This window comes from Phalacrocorax aristotelis, chromosome 6 (assembly GCF_949628215.1).
Source record: "Phalacrocorax aristotelis chromosome 6, bGulAri2.1, whole genome shotgun sequence".
Lineage (NCBI taxonomy): Eukaryota > Metazoa > Chordata > Aves > Suliformes > Phalacrocoracidae > Phalacrocorax > Phalacrocorax aristotelis.
Genome location: NC_134281.1, coordinates 58,785,621 through 58,802,313, shown reverse-complemented (window position 1 = coordinate 58,802,313; position 16,693 = coordinate 58,785,621). Strand labels below are relative to the sequence as shown.

At 40.8% G+C, this 16,693-nt stretch overlaps 1 protein-coding gene across 9 annotated transcripts in view; it reads right to left on the bottom strand.

Moving 5' to 3' along the window:
- The window catches only part of SLC44A3 (solute carrier family 44 member 3), a 43,481-nt gene extending 27,316 nt beyond the window's left edge, over positions 1 to 16,165 (bottom strand). For 2 of the 9 annotated variants that reach the window (XR_012661305.1, XM_075098167.1), the window contains exons 1-9: positions 13,577 to 13,774; positions 13,275 to 13,382; positions 10,562 to 10,704; positions 9,841 to 9,977; positions 8,356 to 8,449; positions 6,921 to 7,090; positions 6,272 to 6,361; positions 5,476 to 5,600; positions 3,661 to 3,847 (exon numbers count right to left, since the gene is read on the bottom strand). Coding sequence is in view for 4 of the 9 variants with exons in the window: in XM_075098167.1 (XP_074954268.1) it covers positions 3,661 to 3,847; positions 5,476 to 5,600; positions 6,272 to 6,361; positions 6,921 to 7,090; positions 8,356 to 8,449; positions 9,841 to 9,977; positions 10,562 to 10,704; positions 13,275 to 13,382; positions 13,577 to 13,603 (1,081 nt within the window). In the remaining 5 variants the exon portion in view is untranslated. Of the gene's footprint in view, positions 1 to 3,660; positions 3,848 to 5,475; positions 5,601 to 6,271; positions 6,362 to 6,920; positions 7,091 to 8,355; positions 8,450 to 9,840; positions 9,978 to 10,561; positions 10,705 to 13,274; positions 13,383 to 13,576; positions 13,782 to 16,065 lie in introns of those variants that run through there. The other 7 variants (XR_012661306.1, XR_012661308.1, XR_012661307.1 and 4 more) reach the window with 7 other exon arrangements.
- Between the last annotated feature and the right edge of the window lie 528 nt (positions 16,166 to 16,693).

Below are 16,693 nucleotides of genomic sequence, written 5' to 3'. Positions count from 1 at the left end.
CACTCAGCTGCTGCAAAAGTCCCCAAAACTCAAAAAGCAAAAGAAATGCCTTCCATTTACAGGGCGATTGTAGAAAGCTAGTGGAAAATACAAAGCTGGTCTGCAATGCATTAACAACCATGCAGTTCTATCTTTATTTAATGTGTAAGTACTGGTCATCCTAGAAGAGCAAACCAACGCCCAACGAGCTACCTTACTGTGAGCTGCTTTTAACAGGCAGCATTTTGGAGGACTTATATTTGGGTTGAAAATTTGAAATAAAATCTAGAGGAATATTCTCAATACCAAATCTAGTCTACTGTTCATTTGTCCAAGTTTTCAACTACAGAGCAAAGCTGAGGTAGAGTATGGGACTGGAAACATGAACCACTGTCATAGTCCTTGCTGACACCAGCCTCCTGGGTCACCTTGACAAATCTCCTCAACCAGAGAGCTGGATAAAACTGTCCCTCGCTACCTCCCCAGGTCATTAAAAGGCTAAAATTGCCTTTGTTGTCTTCGAACTCCTCTCAGGAGGAGTTACTCTGTCAGCTGAGCAGCTGTAAACAACTGAGCGGTTTCAGAAGAAACCTTCTCACACTACTTTATCGGCACCTAGCGGGCACTCATGCTGCTGCAGGTCATTTACATGTTATTTACATAAATACCTCAGCCCCTGGACTTTGCTAAGAACTCCGTTTCCATCTGCTGGGTAACAACAGCCACCAATTAAGACAGCTTAACAAAAAGAATAATTACAACTACAAATGATAAAAATAATAGAATCGAGTTTTCACCAGAAAAATAATTGAATACATAGAACGGCATTTTTCTATCTGCATTCATGCTTAGGCTGTAACTTAGAATTGGTTTGGATTGTTTATCAAATGCACATTCTCTTCTAAATGTTAACACATTAACTGTTAACAGAAAAAAATCTTACAAGGATTGGTAATCTACACTAAAAATATCCTGGCAGAAGATAAGACGTCAGTCAAAACATATGTTTTACTAGGTTCCTCATATGACCAATATATTGATGGTTAAGTGCCCCTAAATGACCTTCCCTTCTTGTGCTAAATCTGCAAAAAGTCAGTTCTTTCAGAACCGAGACTGTCCTAGAAGCTTTACCATTGCTCTACTGTGCAGCAAGATTATGCAGCCTCCTGTACTGTACTGTTTGTATCACCTGCTGGAAACATCAGCATTCCTATTATGCTAGGGAGAAGAGGAAAAATAAAATACCGTTGAGCCAGGAGACGTGTCCTGAACTATGAATGTATCAGCAGGTCACAAACTGTTTGAATCCTACTCTCCAAACAGGCAGAAGAAGAAAAAATGAATGGAAGTGTCTAGCAGGACAGAGAGAATATAACCAATGAAGTAAAACGGCACAACATGGAAAAAGCATAAAAAGCTTCTCAAAGGCAGTTGTCATTGGGTTTTATTTCCCTGTGAATACATGTGGAATGTGCTTTCAGATATAACGTGTAAGTCACTACTTCCCTGCAAAGTCTGTAAAAGCATCCAGGAAATACCTGACTAGTCACCCGTCCTGCACTTATCATCAAGCTGTTTCTGTCATACGAGCTAGAAGATTTCTTCTGATGATTGCTGCATTTCCAAAAGCTTTTGAATGCAACAGACTCAGCTGGCATTTTCTAAATTTAGATTTAACAAGGGCAAGTTTCACATCCTTATCTGTGCATATTAAGAGTACCATTGAATTTTTCTGTGGGTAACGGGCCAGCTCAGCTTAACATCAAGGATGTAATATTTCCTCCAATAGTTATTGTTAATTATAGATTTAGTAAATCTGTGTGTTATCATTCACTTTATTTACCTGCTACTAGATTTACTGTAGTTAATGTTTATCTTAAATTGCATTTGATCTAAGCAGGTTCATGAAAGGAACAGTTGGCTGATAGCTCAGGAGATGCTTCTTTCTACAGAGGACTGGTCTGAACCAGCGATAAGGTACCCCCCAAGTTCAGTTTGAAAATTACTGCTGCCTGGCTGATACATGCATAAATGGGATGAAGATTTTGCAGAAAAGCTAACAATCACACAAAGCCGTGTCTAGCATGTAATGCTGCCTCTGTAAAGGGAAAACTCAATCAGAGGAATGTGGGGAAGGAACATCCATGATGCCTACAGCAAAGTGAATCTGTTTGACTATTCAGTCAGCCAGGAACAACTCACAGAGAGACCTCAGGTTGGACGTTTGGCCTTGCTAGGTCTGACCCTTTTGCAGGAGCGGCAGGTTATCAGCCAGACGGGTGCCTCAAGCAGCCACTTCTGACAGACATGAGCTGCTGGGGGAAAGGCAGTAGAAACAGAGAGACCCTTGCAAAACTGCATGAGTCTCCAATGAAAGTTGGAGGGAAACAGATCCTAATCTAGCCTAAGCAACGGGTGAGTGATCTGCAATGCCAGCATGGACTCAGACAGACGGACTATCATGTTACAAGTGAAGTGGGTCTTGTACAGACCAGAATTAACAGGGTGAGACTGAGATAGAAGCAGCTGTGATGGAAGAAGAGTGAGGTACCTGACCCATGGAGGTGAGGAATACTGCCAGTTTTGCCAAATGGTCTCAGCTACAGAAAGGTTGGAGGCTTTTCTGGTCTAGCAGGGATCTGTAAGCCTGTACAGAGGAGTTACTGCAGCCCCTGTCTCAAGGGGTGGTGGAAACACAAGATAAAATGGTAACACAAAACCATTTGAAGAGCTAGGCTGTGTCTGGTTTTCCACAGAGACCACTGCCAAAATTCAGAAAACAGGAAATGTGGGAATGACAAACAACTGTCGCTATCTGCATCAACTTTGCATCAGCTCCAGCCCAAAGGACAACTGACTCCTAGCAGTGGCCCTAGAAATTTAAAATGAAAAAAAACCCAAACCCCAAATCATAATGGTTCCTATGTACAAAGGCTGATGCCTGCATGAGGAGTTACCCCCACAGCTACGCAGAGTTTAGCTTCCTTTCCTTGGGTGATGTTCCACAGAAGTACAACCTCCCCCTCCCTTGCACTGCACGATGCTGGGCCAAGGGACAGCATCCAAATTACCCCAATTTAGTCAGTGACAGATCTTATAGTTTATGTCCCTCAGTAATACCATTTCTGTACTCAAAATCTGTTCTTGCAGAGCTTTCATAGCGATTAACTGTTTCTACAGAGCACCTCCCCTATAGCTTGGGTTAATCCAAATACTGTTGTACCAGTCTAAATAATGATAGCAGTTTCACTGAACTACTGCTCAGAAACAACGTTCTGCCTCCATGACAATCGGACACTGTTTATGGTCAGAGGAGATTAACGTTCTCATTTCATAACAACTGCACTAAAAGCTGTCTCGTCCCTCCTGCTATTTTCTTCATTTAAATACATCAAACTTACACTGCATCTACCACAATCTAATCATAAATTAAATAATTGAGGAAGAACAAAACTAAAATCCACATGTAGGAGCAAAAATCTCTCTTCTGTAGCTCTACGACTCACAGAACTATGGCAATGTTGAAGACTCCAGTGGGGGGGTGGGGAAGGAGAGAGTAACACAGCTGTGTAACAATGCTAGCCCACATTTTGTACACAAACACCAGTAGGTCCCATACTTAAGAAGTGAACTTAGGAAAAAGATAGCATTCATCCAAAAACATGGAAAGCATATACATACCTGCAGTTCCCAAGCTAAGTAGTACAGCAACCCAAAATACCCAGAACACAATGAGAATCAGAAAGGTCCAGAGCGGTTGGAACAGGAGGAAAGGAATTCTGCCAATGTTTTTACCAATAATTTGAAAGAGCTGCACAGTGAACTGAAGCCTCTTTCTTAGCACAAGCATAAGGGAAAGCAGAACAACCTGTTACAGGAAACAAAAAGACAAATTTTGGGTTATTTTTCCCTTAAGAAAAGTAGCAGGGTTGTCAAATGTGGGATCAGGGCTACAGATTTCACAGACACATGACAGCAAGGCGTTTTACACAAACATACTGCGCACTGGAAAAAGCTTTTTGAGGCACTGCCTATATTCTCAAAGAGCCTGTGGATTAAAATCTGATTTTCTGAAATCATTACTACTGCTTCTTTAAAACAAAATAGGATTCATAAAACTGTAATTCAGCCAATGGAAACAGTCTGTTTTGCTTTACAGCAAACACAAAGGTACGCTACACATTCCTTGTGACCCTGCATGTCATGAACATTTAAACTTTCTTGCCACTCAGGTCAGCGTGCCACTGTTCACAATGGTAGGAGGACCAGCCCTTTTCTGCAGAAAGGACAATAGCACAACCAAACTAGTTTGAGAGCTGTGTATGCATGGAAGCAAAGCAGACATAAAATGAAACCTCATTTAAATAAATTGGTTTTTTCACAATGTAAAAAAACCAAACAACAACAAAACCCCGAGCCAAATACCCCACAATGTCCCCAGTTCTTTGTATATGACAAGGAATGATGAACAGCAACTAAAAGGTTGGAATCTGTAAAATAATAAATGCAACCAGTAGCAGTTGCTTCACTAGTTTTCTTGCCTGCTCTAAAAGGAAGCCACCAGCTCTGGAGAGAAGTGTAACCTGCAGCAGTGGGTATTCCCACAGTTCTGCAAACACCAGTCAGTTGTACTGCAACATTCGTGCATACAAAGGAACTTTTTATTGCCCCTTTAGTATCAACAGAAGTAAGAAGGTCATAACTTGCAGATGATATGAAAAAAATCTGGTGTGTGACACATTTATATTTGTCACTGTAAACTGTCAGACTGTTGATATCTGGTGAATTCCAGCCTATGGATCCTACTCTCTTTTAAGAAAACAGAAGAATCATTGATTTGATTGAGAAGGAATGAATTCAACTGAATAATGAGAAGAAACAATCATTTTGACAAATGTTTCATGAAGTACAAATTGTCTGTACACTCATTTTGAGCAACGGCTCCTTTAACATTGCAACATCAGAGTGAAAAAAAATCACTTTATAAGCTGCAAGCCACGCTCACATTTTCTGTTGGAAAACAAGGTCAATGAGAGAAAAGCAGAATTTAACCCCATAACCTGGGGCCTAGGCATTGCTGCCTGTGCTTTACTACCCCTTTCATTGTCTAAAAGAGCTGCGACTCCTTTCTCCTGCTGACTGGGTAGGCTGAATCCACAGATCTCACATTCACATCGAGCCACCGCCCCTCTGTTCACTCAACATGATTCTCCACTTAGCTGCTGTAGAGGAGAATGGGGATGGAACACAATTCTTCCATTCCTACACCACCAACGCTAACACTGTTGTACAGGGTTGAAGCGTGGCAGAGCCCTGTGCTGACAAATTCACAATGAAGATATAAAACTATTTAAATGAGTGTAAGCAGACCTTATAATTGGTTCTCATTTTCAAATCTGAAAGGAATGAGAAATTATTTTTACTGTGGCAGAACCACTAAAGTTCAAGTTTTCAAGTTACAGCCTCTGCCGTTGCTTAGGGTAAAATGCTACTTACGGTAAATATTGTTGAGAAGATAGCATATCCAAGTAGAAATTTTACATTTTCCTTTTCTGTTTCCAATTCAGTGCTGGGATCGTTCCTGTAGTCATAATAGAGCCACCAGAGAACACCTGAGACAACTGAGCAAACAAGAGCAGCATGAAGGCGGGCAGCACTCCCCAGGCTGCAGCACGCTGCTGTCGGCAGGCTGATGTCTGCCTGGCCTCCCCCCCGAGCCTCTCGCCCTTCCGCCTAACCCAAGCTCAGCTCAGGAATACTGTCGCGTAGCAGAGGGGCACAGCATCAAGGATCACAGAGAGAGTTCACATAGTGGTCTGTTAGTCTGAGGTAAAACCGCAGCAGAACCTTTGGTTTTCTTGCAGTTATTCTAAAGTTCAGGCACGTAATTTCATTGAGGAGATACAAATCTAACTGTCATGGAATGGCAAGCTTTAGCTGGATGCATTCCTATGGTTCTCCCTTTCTCAAGTAGGCAGTGTAAAACTTCACTAAACTTTCTTTGAAACAGTATGATTTCCGTAAGAGTATTCATTTGCCAAAAGAAATGTTTCCATGCATCTCTGAAAAAATAAAAATCACCATTATCCCATCACTCAGCAGCTGAAACAGCACAGCCAGGCGTTGGCACCCGAAGGCAAGCAGGGCTTAGCCTGGAAATGGCTGTGGTAAGCTTAAGGTTACTGAGGATGGCCACGGAGAAAAAGGATAGCTGTTTGTTCAGCTGCCTCTCCCCCACTTCAGCGAGATGATCCATTTCACTAAGCATATGCTAAAAGGTAAATGTACTTACACAGCAACCCGAACACCACCAGTGCAACCAAAGTATGGACCAGAAGTGTCCGAATGAATCTGAAGGCTAAAACCAGTATAAAAGAGAAGGCTGAAAAATATACAAAGGAAGTTTATTGTCAGCGTTACACCCCATTTGACTTAACTCTTACTTACTTTAAAGATAAATTTAAGGTTCTTGGCAGAATTTGGGCTTTTATTTTTAAACAGTGGTCTCAAAGGCAACAGCATTTAGTGAAGCTGGCAACCTTTTAACGTTTAAAACACAGTTACCTATAACTTACTAATAATGAGCTTATAACTGAAATATTTCACCTTGGAAATTATTAGCTTTTTATTAATATTTTGTATAACATTACAGTTAAAATGTTCGTGCTGATGCCATTTTTTTTCATCCACAATTTCTTACAGCCCCCTGAAATGAGGTATATGATCATATCAAGGAACACAGAATCTGATATTTCATAGAGCTGTATTTCATCAGACTATTAAATGCCTCCTGATAAAACACAATCACTTTCTTTAAAACAACTCTGACCAGAAAATATGAAAAAGAACACTTTTAAATTAAAAATATAATGTTAATAGAAACATTTGAAACCTCACATTTTAATTGAATCTTATGATTAACTTTTTACTTATACCCTTACCTAGTGCAAGGACACTCAGTCCTATCACAGTATCTCTTCCTGCCAGTATTCCACTCAGAATTCGGTGAAAAACATCCATTTCATTAACCATACTTATTAAAACAGATGCATATTTGGAATAGCATTCAGGATTTTGTGGAACACATCGATTAAATAATGGAAAAGATTTACTGGAAGGTTAAAAACAAAGATGGAAAAAAAATATTAATTACTGGACAAACAGTTCCAAATCCACAGAGATCCATTCCAACAAGAACATCCATTCAAGATCAACCTGGGAGAAAAATAAATGAACTACTATCTTAATCACCATCAGCACGTAGCTCCTCTTCCCATTCTAGTCTGGCTTCACTTGCTTTGTTCCCACGTGTTTACATAAAACTCCTGCTAATATAGCTGTAAGCTATGCTGTTGTCGATAGTTCTAGACCACAAACACTTTGCATTGTTTTTATGATACTTAAGCATTCTAAAAGCCACATCAAAACAATGTTTGTAGGGTGTAATTAACACCAACAAATATTTACATATGAAATTACTTGGCACTTGTAGCCAAACTTGAATATATTTATTGTCCCACTTTGGCAACGCTGTACGACACCAAAGACAGTCATACCTAAAAAGAAGAGGTTTGTTCATCAACAGTTAAAAACTTCTTTGACCAGTTTTGCTTTTACTATGAAATATTACTCTGCAAGATTAATAACTTTGCCGAGCTCCTTGCCAAACACAAAAAAAAGCCTAAAAAGTCAAAGACATAAGTAAAATATGTCATATTTTTTCATCAGTTTACATGCTCTCCTTTGATTCTCTGTATGTAATGTTTTTATGTGTCTCTTGCTCTTTTCCATTTGCTTTTTTCCCCCTCTATTTTCTCTTGTTCAGCACAGATGACTTAGCTCTGCAGACACGCAGATTCCAATTCTTTGCTGTACTCTCATGACACAGTGGAATTTAAAATCATGGGTTTAAGGATTTTAAATAACAAATGCCAAATGTTAAAGACAGTGCCGTCCACAGACCTCTGCTTCAAGCCAGCTGGCTATGAAATAATTCTGACAGAAATTTCTGGGTTCAGGATAGTAAGCAAGGCCCGAGACCACAGCTCCTCTTCCCCGGCACGGAGGGAGAGAGCAAAAGTGCATGCAGGAGATAAGTCACTCCTCATATGGAGTGCTTTTCCCCTGATTTGGAGGGGCAAAACCTCTAAAGGGTAGAGGAATGGAGGGAATGCAGTCCTTGCTCATCCTGCGGGACAGAACACTGCCATCTTCACAGGCACACATGAGAACTCGTAAGGATGCATGCAGAAAAAGAAACAAAGCTAAACCATTCTGACTGTAAAGCAGCAAGTCAAATACAAAGCGTGAGGAAGTAACAATCCTTAAGGAGCTGTTTGGACTCAAGGGTGTTGTAAAGCACCCAGTAATTCTTACCTTGGTGGAACTGGCAGTGTGGGACACAGCTCAGCTGCCTTTGGATTTAGCGTGTAACTGGAAATGCTCAGGTTGTAAAGGCAAAGACAAGAACCTAAGGAGAGAGGGGGAAAAAAAAGGTAATTTAATAACAGTTAAAGTTTTAGAGAAAAGCTCATTATCAATTAAATTTTGTTTACACTTCTGCTTTGAACCCTTAGCAGGCCATATTCACCCCTGATATTCCAGTGGGAATATAAGTAACAGATTAGTTAATTGGGTAAATCCAAAGCAACCTCTGCAGAATCTTTTGCCTTCTAGACTTAACTGCAATTACTGATCTACCTGGAGGGCAGGCACGCTATTTGTTCTACAGCGCGACACTTTGGCTCTAAACTCTTTCTGATTACAGAAAGATTTTAGGTTTTAGGAATTAGGTTTAGGAATTAGGTTTACAAAAACCTAAAATGACAGAAGCTACACTGCCACCAGACCCTTTGTGATTTAGAACAGAATATAGATCTATCCAGAAACGTAACATTTTCGGGGCTCTAGGCTAAATACTACCAGGTACTCGGCTAATAATGCTCTGCTCCATTATATAATGCTTCTGGGAAAAAAAGGCTGGCTACGTTCAAGCCACTCAAAATGCAACACTGCCCTCTCCCTCGAGATAAACAATCAAGCGGTTTTAGCATGTAGATGGAATTTCATGCAATTATATCCAGTTACACTGAAAACACTTGTATAACATCACAGATGTTTACAGCCTTCTGTACATATCAAAGGATGGCAATTTAGATAGCAATCCTTGCCAAAAAAAAAAACCAAAACAAAACAAAAAAGAATGGAATTCTGACCTCCAATAAAAATAGACACTAATATTCATATGGCCTGCAGTTTACACATACCCTATGGAATAAGGGTTAGGCTACATGTTATTTTATTTACATGTTGGACGTGAAATGAACTGGAGCTGCCTCTTTTGCACAACACTTACTTCTGACATCATATCCAACTTGAACACCAGAATAAAATCTTAAAAATTTATAGGTGGAACAGCAAACTTTGAGATCCAGCATCTAAAGGGATGAAAACACTTGTGTATCTCTGGAATTAATAATTCCGCTATAGTTTTAATTACATTTAGAAGAAGCAGTTGGACAAGCTTCTCAAACAGCATGAGAGCTCTGTTCACGAACTGGCACCCCCACCAAACCACACTGCCTCATTCTCAGCAGCCTGTTTTCTGCTGGATAATCTCAGCATTGTGCAGGAATTAATCAACAACTTTTGAATTTGCATGAGAGAGCTGTAACATTTTGTAGAAACTATGGTTTTGAAATAAAGCAGAAACAAGACATTTGATTTTCTGTTGCCATGGACTGCTCAGGAAATTAACGGTAAGAAATGACTCCCTCACGTAGCAAACATAAGAATAAAAAAGTGAAAGCTGCTCAACTGTTCTACAGATACACTAAGATATTCATATTCCCTGTTGCACACCATTATTCCTTGCAAAACTCTGGAGGTCTTCCAAAGAGTTGAGTTGCTCTTGTGGACAACTAGACACGCACAAGGAAACTGAACTGATTTTGAGGCTTTGCATTTCCAGGCTGCATGAATTCAGAAAGAACACATACCTAGAAAGAAAAAAAGATCCTCTTTTCAAAAAACAAGCTTTCTGTTTTGTATTGGTTTAAATTCTGAGCCTTCTTTCCATCTTTTTAAAGGGCCACAAAGCAAATGAAACTCTTTATCCATGTATCATGGAAACAAAATGGGAGTTTGAAGTCAGAAGTTAAGAAGTAATTTGAGAATATGCTACATTTTTACACTTCATTTAATGTTCTTACATGGGATCAGAAGCTTCCAAGGTGGGTGCCATTCTACAAGGACTAGTTCATGGAAGTCGACAGAATGACTGGGAACTTCAACATGCAACTACCTTAAGTACAAAGATTTGCCAAATAGAACATCTACTGGTTTGGCCGAAGTCCTATTTTAGAAGAAGCCGGCATAAAGCATAACAATGTAGCACATTTTCAAATTCCACCTTAACTTTCTAGTTTCACTCACCATTTTGCACCATTCTCACACCTTTTTTTTTGCCTTTCAGTATAAGCATACGTATACACACATATGTATATGATTGACAACTAGAAGATGTGTATCATACTGAGTTCTTAAACATTTGATTTATTTAGACATTATCTGATATACTTACTTCTTATTAGTCATGTCCTGTCCAGAAAGGGGTGCCCCTTTTACAGGAGTGTTCTTCCTACCACATATGTTCCCGAAGCTGTCATATCCAAGCACAAGTCTTTCTGCAGCACCAGCCATCACAGCATAGCCAGTCATAAACATCTGTTAAAATATTTTTAATATGAAATCATGCTACAATAGCTTTTCCTTCCCATTCAACAAATACGCCCTTTAACCCACGCATTTTTGTCTTGTGCATGTAAACTGTTAAATCTAGAATTCACCCCTCTGCACAAGGCCAGAGCAGGTCATATGGACAAATTTAGCCCTATTGCCTCCTTAGAGCCTTCCCTCATCTATTCCTGAAAATATATCAGTTAAGGAGAGTATCTACAAAGAAAACTAACTCTATCCCAGCTGAAACCAGGATCACAGGAGAAGAAAGATAGGGGACCTGATTAAAATAATAGGAAAGCAGTAATAAGGTGCTAAATGCTGCCTCTATCAGAGTTCCTGTGTGTCACCAGGCAAGGTCACTCAAATGGTAATTTTTCACATGTGCTGGCTGCTTCTCATTTTTCTGAGCGGCCTTCAAGACATGCCTGGGCAATATATCTGCTGAAATGCTGAGCCCTTGCAGCTGGTAGTGAATTTAATCAGAGTATTTTAAACACATAAAGTATAATTAAAATGCAGGTTACCTGGAATTCCAGGAGGATGCATTCTTTAACACATGTGAAAAACCCAGGAGACCACACTGGGGACTTAGGTGACACTGCACTGAACTTTTAGATGCTCTGCTGTCGGATCAAAGCCCCAGCAGATCAACTGCCTGTAAACCCCAGGGGCAACTAAGCACCTCTGTTGGCCAAGCTGCAGCCACCCTTAGTTGATATACGACACTCTGCCTCAGAATGCAGCTTAAACCCTGCCCACGAACCCCACGAGGGCCAAAGCACCCCCTGAAAAGAACTTTTTCAAGTGCCAAGAAGCAGCAACTCTTCTGGGAAGCTGGTCAAGTCCTGAGCACTACTTTACCCTAACACTTATTTATAGCACTCCAGCTATTGAAAGACTCAGTGATTCAATCGTCTCCTTTGTCCTATGGGGTGTAAACTACATTTCGCACACCCCAAGGACAATACACTGTGCTCCGTGGCTACACGCCAACTGTTGGCAGCAGCAAGACTTCTCAGTCCCATGTTAACCACTGCCACTTTGCATGGATATTGCTGAATATCAGCCGTGCTAGAGACGGATTGCACATAACAGATCCAGCACAAATGCTTTCTTACCTAAGGTTTAGAGCCTTTACTTGTTATTCTGCTTTTAACACTTCTGACTAAAGATGGGATCTGGGCAAAAACTGGGCCTCATACACCAACATGGAAGTATGTGCTTCCTTAGTCTCCAGAGTAGTCTCATTTTTGCTTATTTGTTTGCAGTCTAACTGGTTAAATAGTGTATTTTTTTAAAAGTTTTTACTGCATGTTAATGCCATCTTGTACGGAGATCTTTGCAGAGACTCCATAATTAAAGCTGACACACTACTTGTGTATGTGATATTTGTTACAGTAACAAAATATTTTCAGATCCAGCTTATTAACATAGCAAATACTTGTTAATAATTAAATTGTTCTCAGAAGAAAAAGGAGAAACAAGCTGGCACTGTAACTCAACCTGAAATATGCTTTCAGGAAAGTTCTAGCGTTCATTCTAAAGATGGACGTTACAGGTCCATTGCCATCAGTATGGCAAACACTGTCTGCATGTGAATTATATGGGGTTCTTAAAGTGCAGAATGCTGGATACAAGCCATAAATATTGTTAAGTGACAGAGGCTGTATGACTGCCAGAGGGGTGTGTCTATAAATGCCAGTGTTACGCATCTCCACAGAGTTACTAATGTGGTTTCAATTATTTTCACTATGCGAACAAATCAGTGTCACCAAAAATTTTTTAATCTTTTAAAAATAAGATCAAACAAAAGAAAACAAATACATGTATGCAATAAGCTATTTCACAAAAACAGGAATAAAAACAGTGAGAGAAGACAAACAAAAATCCTAAATCCTCACCGTTCGACAGGTTTAATTTTTGGCATTCCCTCCACTGATCAAAGCACTAAGCACAAGACAAAATGTAAAAAACCCTATTCTGTTCACAAAGTTCGGCTTCAGCTTATGCACCGTTCAAAACATGTATGTATTCTTCTGCATTAGCTTCCATTAAAAGAGTTATTAGGAATTAAATTGAAAACTGATTAATAGTGTATTCATGAGAATCCTGAGTAGCCTCAGACATATAATGAAAAAAACATTCATACTTAAGAAAGACAAAGCCTGTTCCCAAAAGCTTGGCTGTTCTACACACAGGACAGGTAGGGACTGGATACAACATCACACAGACATGTTGCAAGGTACAAGACTACAATGAAGAAGTAGAAATAAAAGCCCAGTCAGGGCCTGGACTAATTTACAAAAAAAAAAGCGAATTCTAAATAACCCAGTCCTTTGTATAGACGGACTGTAAAACATACGGGCAGGATTTAGATGTCTGTGGCAGACACTGCGATAAAGCACCGCCGCAGAGGTCCGTTCTGTCCCCGTGCAATCCTGGGACCCGAACACCTGCGCCCAGGGTAATTTCAGTTTAGGTTTAGTATACCACTGTGCACAACCCCATTAACTTTGCATCTGATTTTTCTTTCGGGGAAAAAAAAGCATGCTTACCAAACCAGCCCAGAAAAGAAAGAAGAGGAGCAACCAGAGTTTGTCTGTGCACTTTCTGTAAAGGACTGGTCTCCATTCCCTTAGTTCAGAGACGCTCTCGCCAGGATCCTGAGGTGAAACAAAGAAAGAAAAGGGAAAAAACCAAACTTCCTGTGAAATTAAACCCGAGTTTCAAAGGTCCGAGATGTCTGAAGGAGCACCCAGCAGGAGGGAGAGGGCAGCCCCGCACAGCCCGGGCAGGCCTGGCCCCGCCGCGGGCCCGCCTTCCCCCGCGCCCCTCGCCGCTCCGGCCCCCCGCTCACCCGCCGCCGGCCCCCGCTCCGCTCCATGCTGCCGCCGGGCCGGGCCGGGCCAGGCCGGGCCCCGCCGCCGGGCTAAGCGGGGGCGGCAGGCGGGCCTGGGCCGCACCGGTTGGGCGGCCGCGCTGGGGCGACGCTCGCTGTGGGCCGGCACCGGGGCCTGACCGGGAGGAGCGTCCCGGCCGGGCGGCGGCAGCGCCGGGGGAAAGGGCGCTTCTCTCCCCTGGAGCCCCGGGGCAGGGGACAGACCCCCGGGGCAGGGGACCACGGAGCCCCGGGGCAGGGGACAGACCCCCGGGGCAGGGGACCACGGAGCCCTGGGGCAGGCCGAGGGTCTGCGCCCATAGGGAGGGACGGAGGGATGTAGGGGCAAGCCTGCGCTTCAGGCGCCGGCTGCGAGTTCACAGACGGGCCCTGGGCAAAGAGGGAGGTTTATTTTTCACCATTAATTATTTATGGGAATGACTCCAGATTTGTTACCGACGGTACAAAATGTGGGCTGTTTCATTGTGTAAAGCCAACTGATACTGATACCCCCTTGGCTGTTGGGGCTGCGTTATCAATGTACCCCCATAGATCCTTTTCAGCTTTTATTTGTTTCTCTTTCTTGTTTATACATTGACATTACACTGACATGTTGCCTTAGACCACAGCCACCTGCCACAGAGGTCCATGTGAATTTTGCCTGCACCAGCATAACCACACTGAATTAAATCGGTGCTTGTAACTCGAATGAGCAATGAATGCAGAAATCCTTAGCCACTTTTAATAACCTCTTTTATCAGTTCCATCCCTGTTGTCTTTTTATTTATGTGTTCACTAAGTTCAGCTCAATAATCTGGAGAAAATTAATATTACAAATGGAAAAGATATTAAAAGTCAGGTTTTGGTCCCTGACAGTCAGAGGAAAAAAATGTCCTCTTTAAGAATTAATACCTCTGCAACTGCAATAAAATTGAATTAAACTGAAGCTATTTTGGAAAGCTGCTTAAGAATGGGTCCATCTTGTACAGGAGACAGAGCGTTAGGCTGGTTTTGCTTAATAAAAATAACTTATTCCAGTTTTCAAGTGAAAATGCAGAATGACACTTTGGTGACAACCTAGCAGAGATGGGAGTGAATTTGGTAATATCAGAAAATGAGAATTTAATAAAAGGATGAATCTCTACTCCAGATCATTTCAGAGTCCTTCTAAGCTAACTGGAAATAAATATATTTTTCAAAAATTAACTTGTGCAATGTTTCTGAAATTGACTTTTTAACTTATTTAACAGAGCTCGGTACAATTTCAATTTAAATTTACCTCCCCCCTCCCCAAGAACTGGTTCTGAGAAAACGTGACAGGAAAGATTTCTAAAAACTCTGTGCCTTACAAAGGATTTATGAAACCATTTAGTTTCCAGACAACTCACAGTTCTTTATCAGCATTGTACCTTTTAAAGCTCATTATTCGCCAATTTGTTCAGAGCTGTCATAATTTGTGTGAAATTTGGAATAAAATTCTAAAATTTAATACATATTGCAAAAGTAGTTTTGTCTACAGAACCTAAATAGAGAAAATAACTTTTTCTTCACTTCGCTGTATTGCACTTTAAAAATATGTGAAAAAAGACATTTTCCTTTGAAATACAAATGTGAAATTTCATGTGAAACTTAACTTTTTTTCCATAAGAAGTTTAGTATTTTGATTAAATCAAGAAAAACAACCAAAATGATAACTTTTAACCTAGACACAAGTGTAACCTCATTATCTGATTAAGAAAAATCATTCTAAAAGAACAACACCAATGATGAAGGCTGATAGTAGAATCTGACGGCTTGCTGCCATCACATGCTAGTATTGGCTTTCATTGTCAATCTGGGCCTGTTTGATTCTCCTTAAGAATTGTGTTACATTCTCATTGTGAATAAAGGCAAAGAGCAAGTGGAACAAACATTTTTTAATAAAACCCAGATTCTGAGCAACTGAAGATCATGGAAAATCACTGGAATCAGGAGTACGCCCTGCTTTTACCGAGCAGTATCAATCATAATTCTTGTATTCCTTCTATCAGACCAGAAAAAGTTATCTTCTACTTGATAGAAAAATAACTCAGGATTAGAATAGGATTTTTTTAATTGTAAAGTAAATATTTTAATTGTAATAGGGTTTTTTAAATGAATTTCAAATAAGATCCAATTAAAATTACTCTATTTAGTAACCGATGGGTAATTTTATTGTGTGTCACTAGGTGGTGCTCTGCTCCTTAGTTAGACTTTCAGCCTTTCGGATTGGTGAGAAGAGGCTTCCGCTACGGTTAGCCAGGATTCACAAATGAGGATTTTCATGTTACAGCTGAAGAGAACACCAGGAAGCAAGGCTCAGATCGGATAAGGGATTTAAACATTCACATCCAAAACGTAGTACCGAAAACTCTTACTCATTATTTGTCCAATCCTGCAAGTGCGCAAATTGCCAAGATCCATCAACGATTTTAAACTTTCTGCCTTACCACTGTGGCAGGAAGGAGCCCGGTTCTGCAGCTCGGTACTTCAAGCACTCAGTGGGCAGTAGGGAGTTGTAGAATTGAGATTTTGTAGGATTGATCCAGTTTAAACATGAAACAGAAATGAGATAAAGAAAAACTTTTTTCTGGAAAAAAGTGTATTGGATTACAGAACTGTTCCTTTTACGAGACCACGTGGCCAGAGAGGTGTCACTGGCTTGTGCTCTCCCTCTCTGGTGCGAAGCCCAGGTTGCAGCCCTTGGTCTTGATCTCCCAGTCTACATGCACATGGTGCTGGCTTTATAATATGCTTTGTCTAAGTCTTGTATCCAACTACAGCCACTTTCCTGCGAGATCAGTATGATGAGGATCCACATTCACTTATGAGTCTTCACTGCTCTCTCGAGTATGTAGTGTTTCTTGTAAAGGCAAAAAAGTATTTTAAATACTGGAGAACCCAGGAACTCATAGTGATTTAATTGTGAATTAGGACAGTAACCATTCAACCTGTTTGGTGTGCTGTGGTGGGGCAACCACGGGAAGGGAGATTAACATTTACGTTTTCAAGACTACTTGTAGTATTTGAGAGCTTTTTTCACATTACCCATCTTCAGACATGTTTATCAGCATCAGC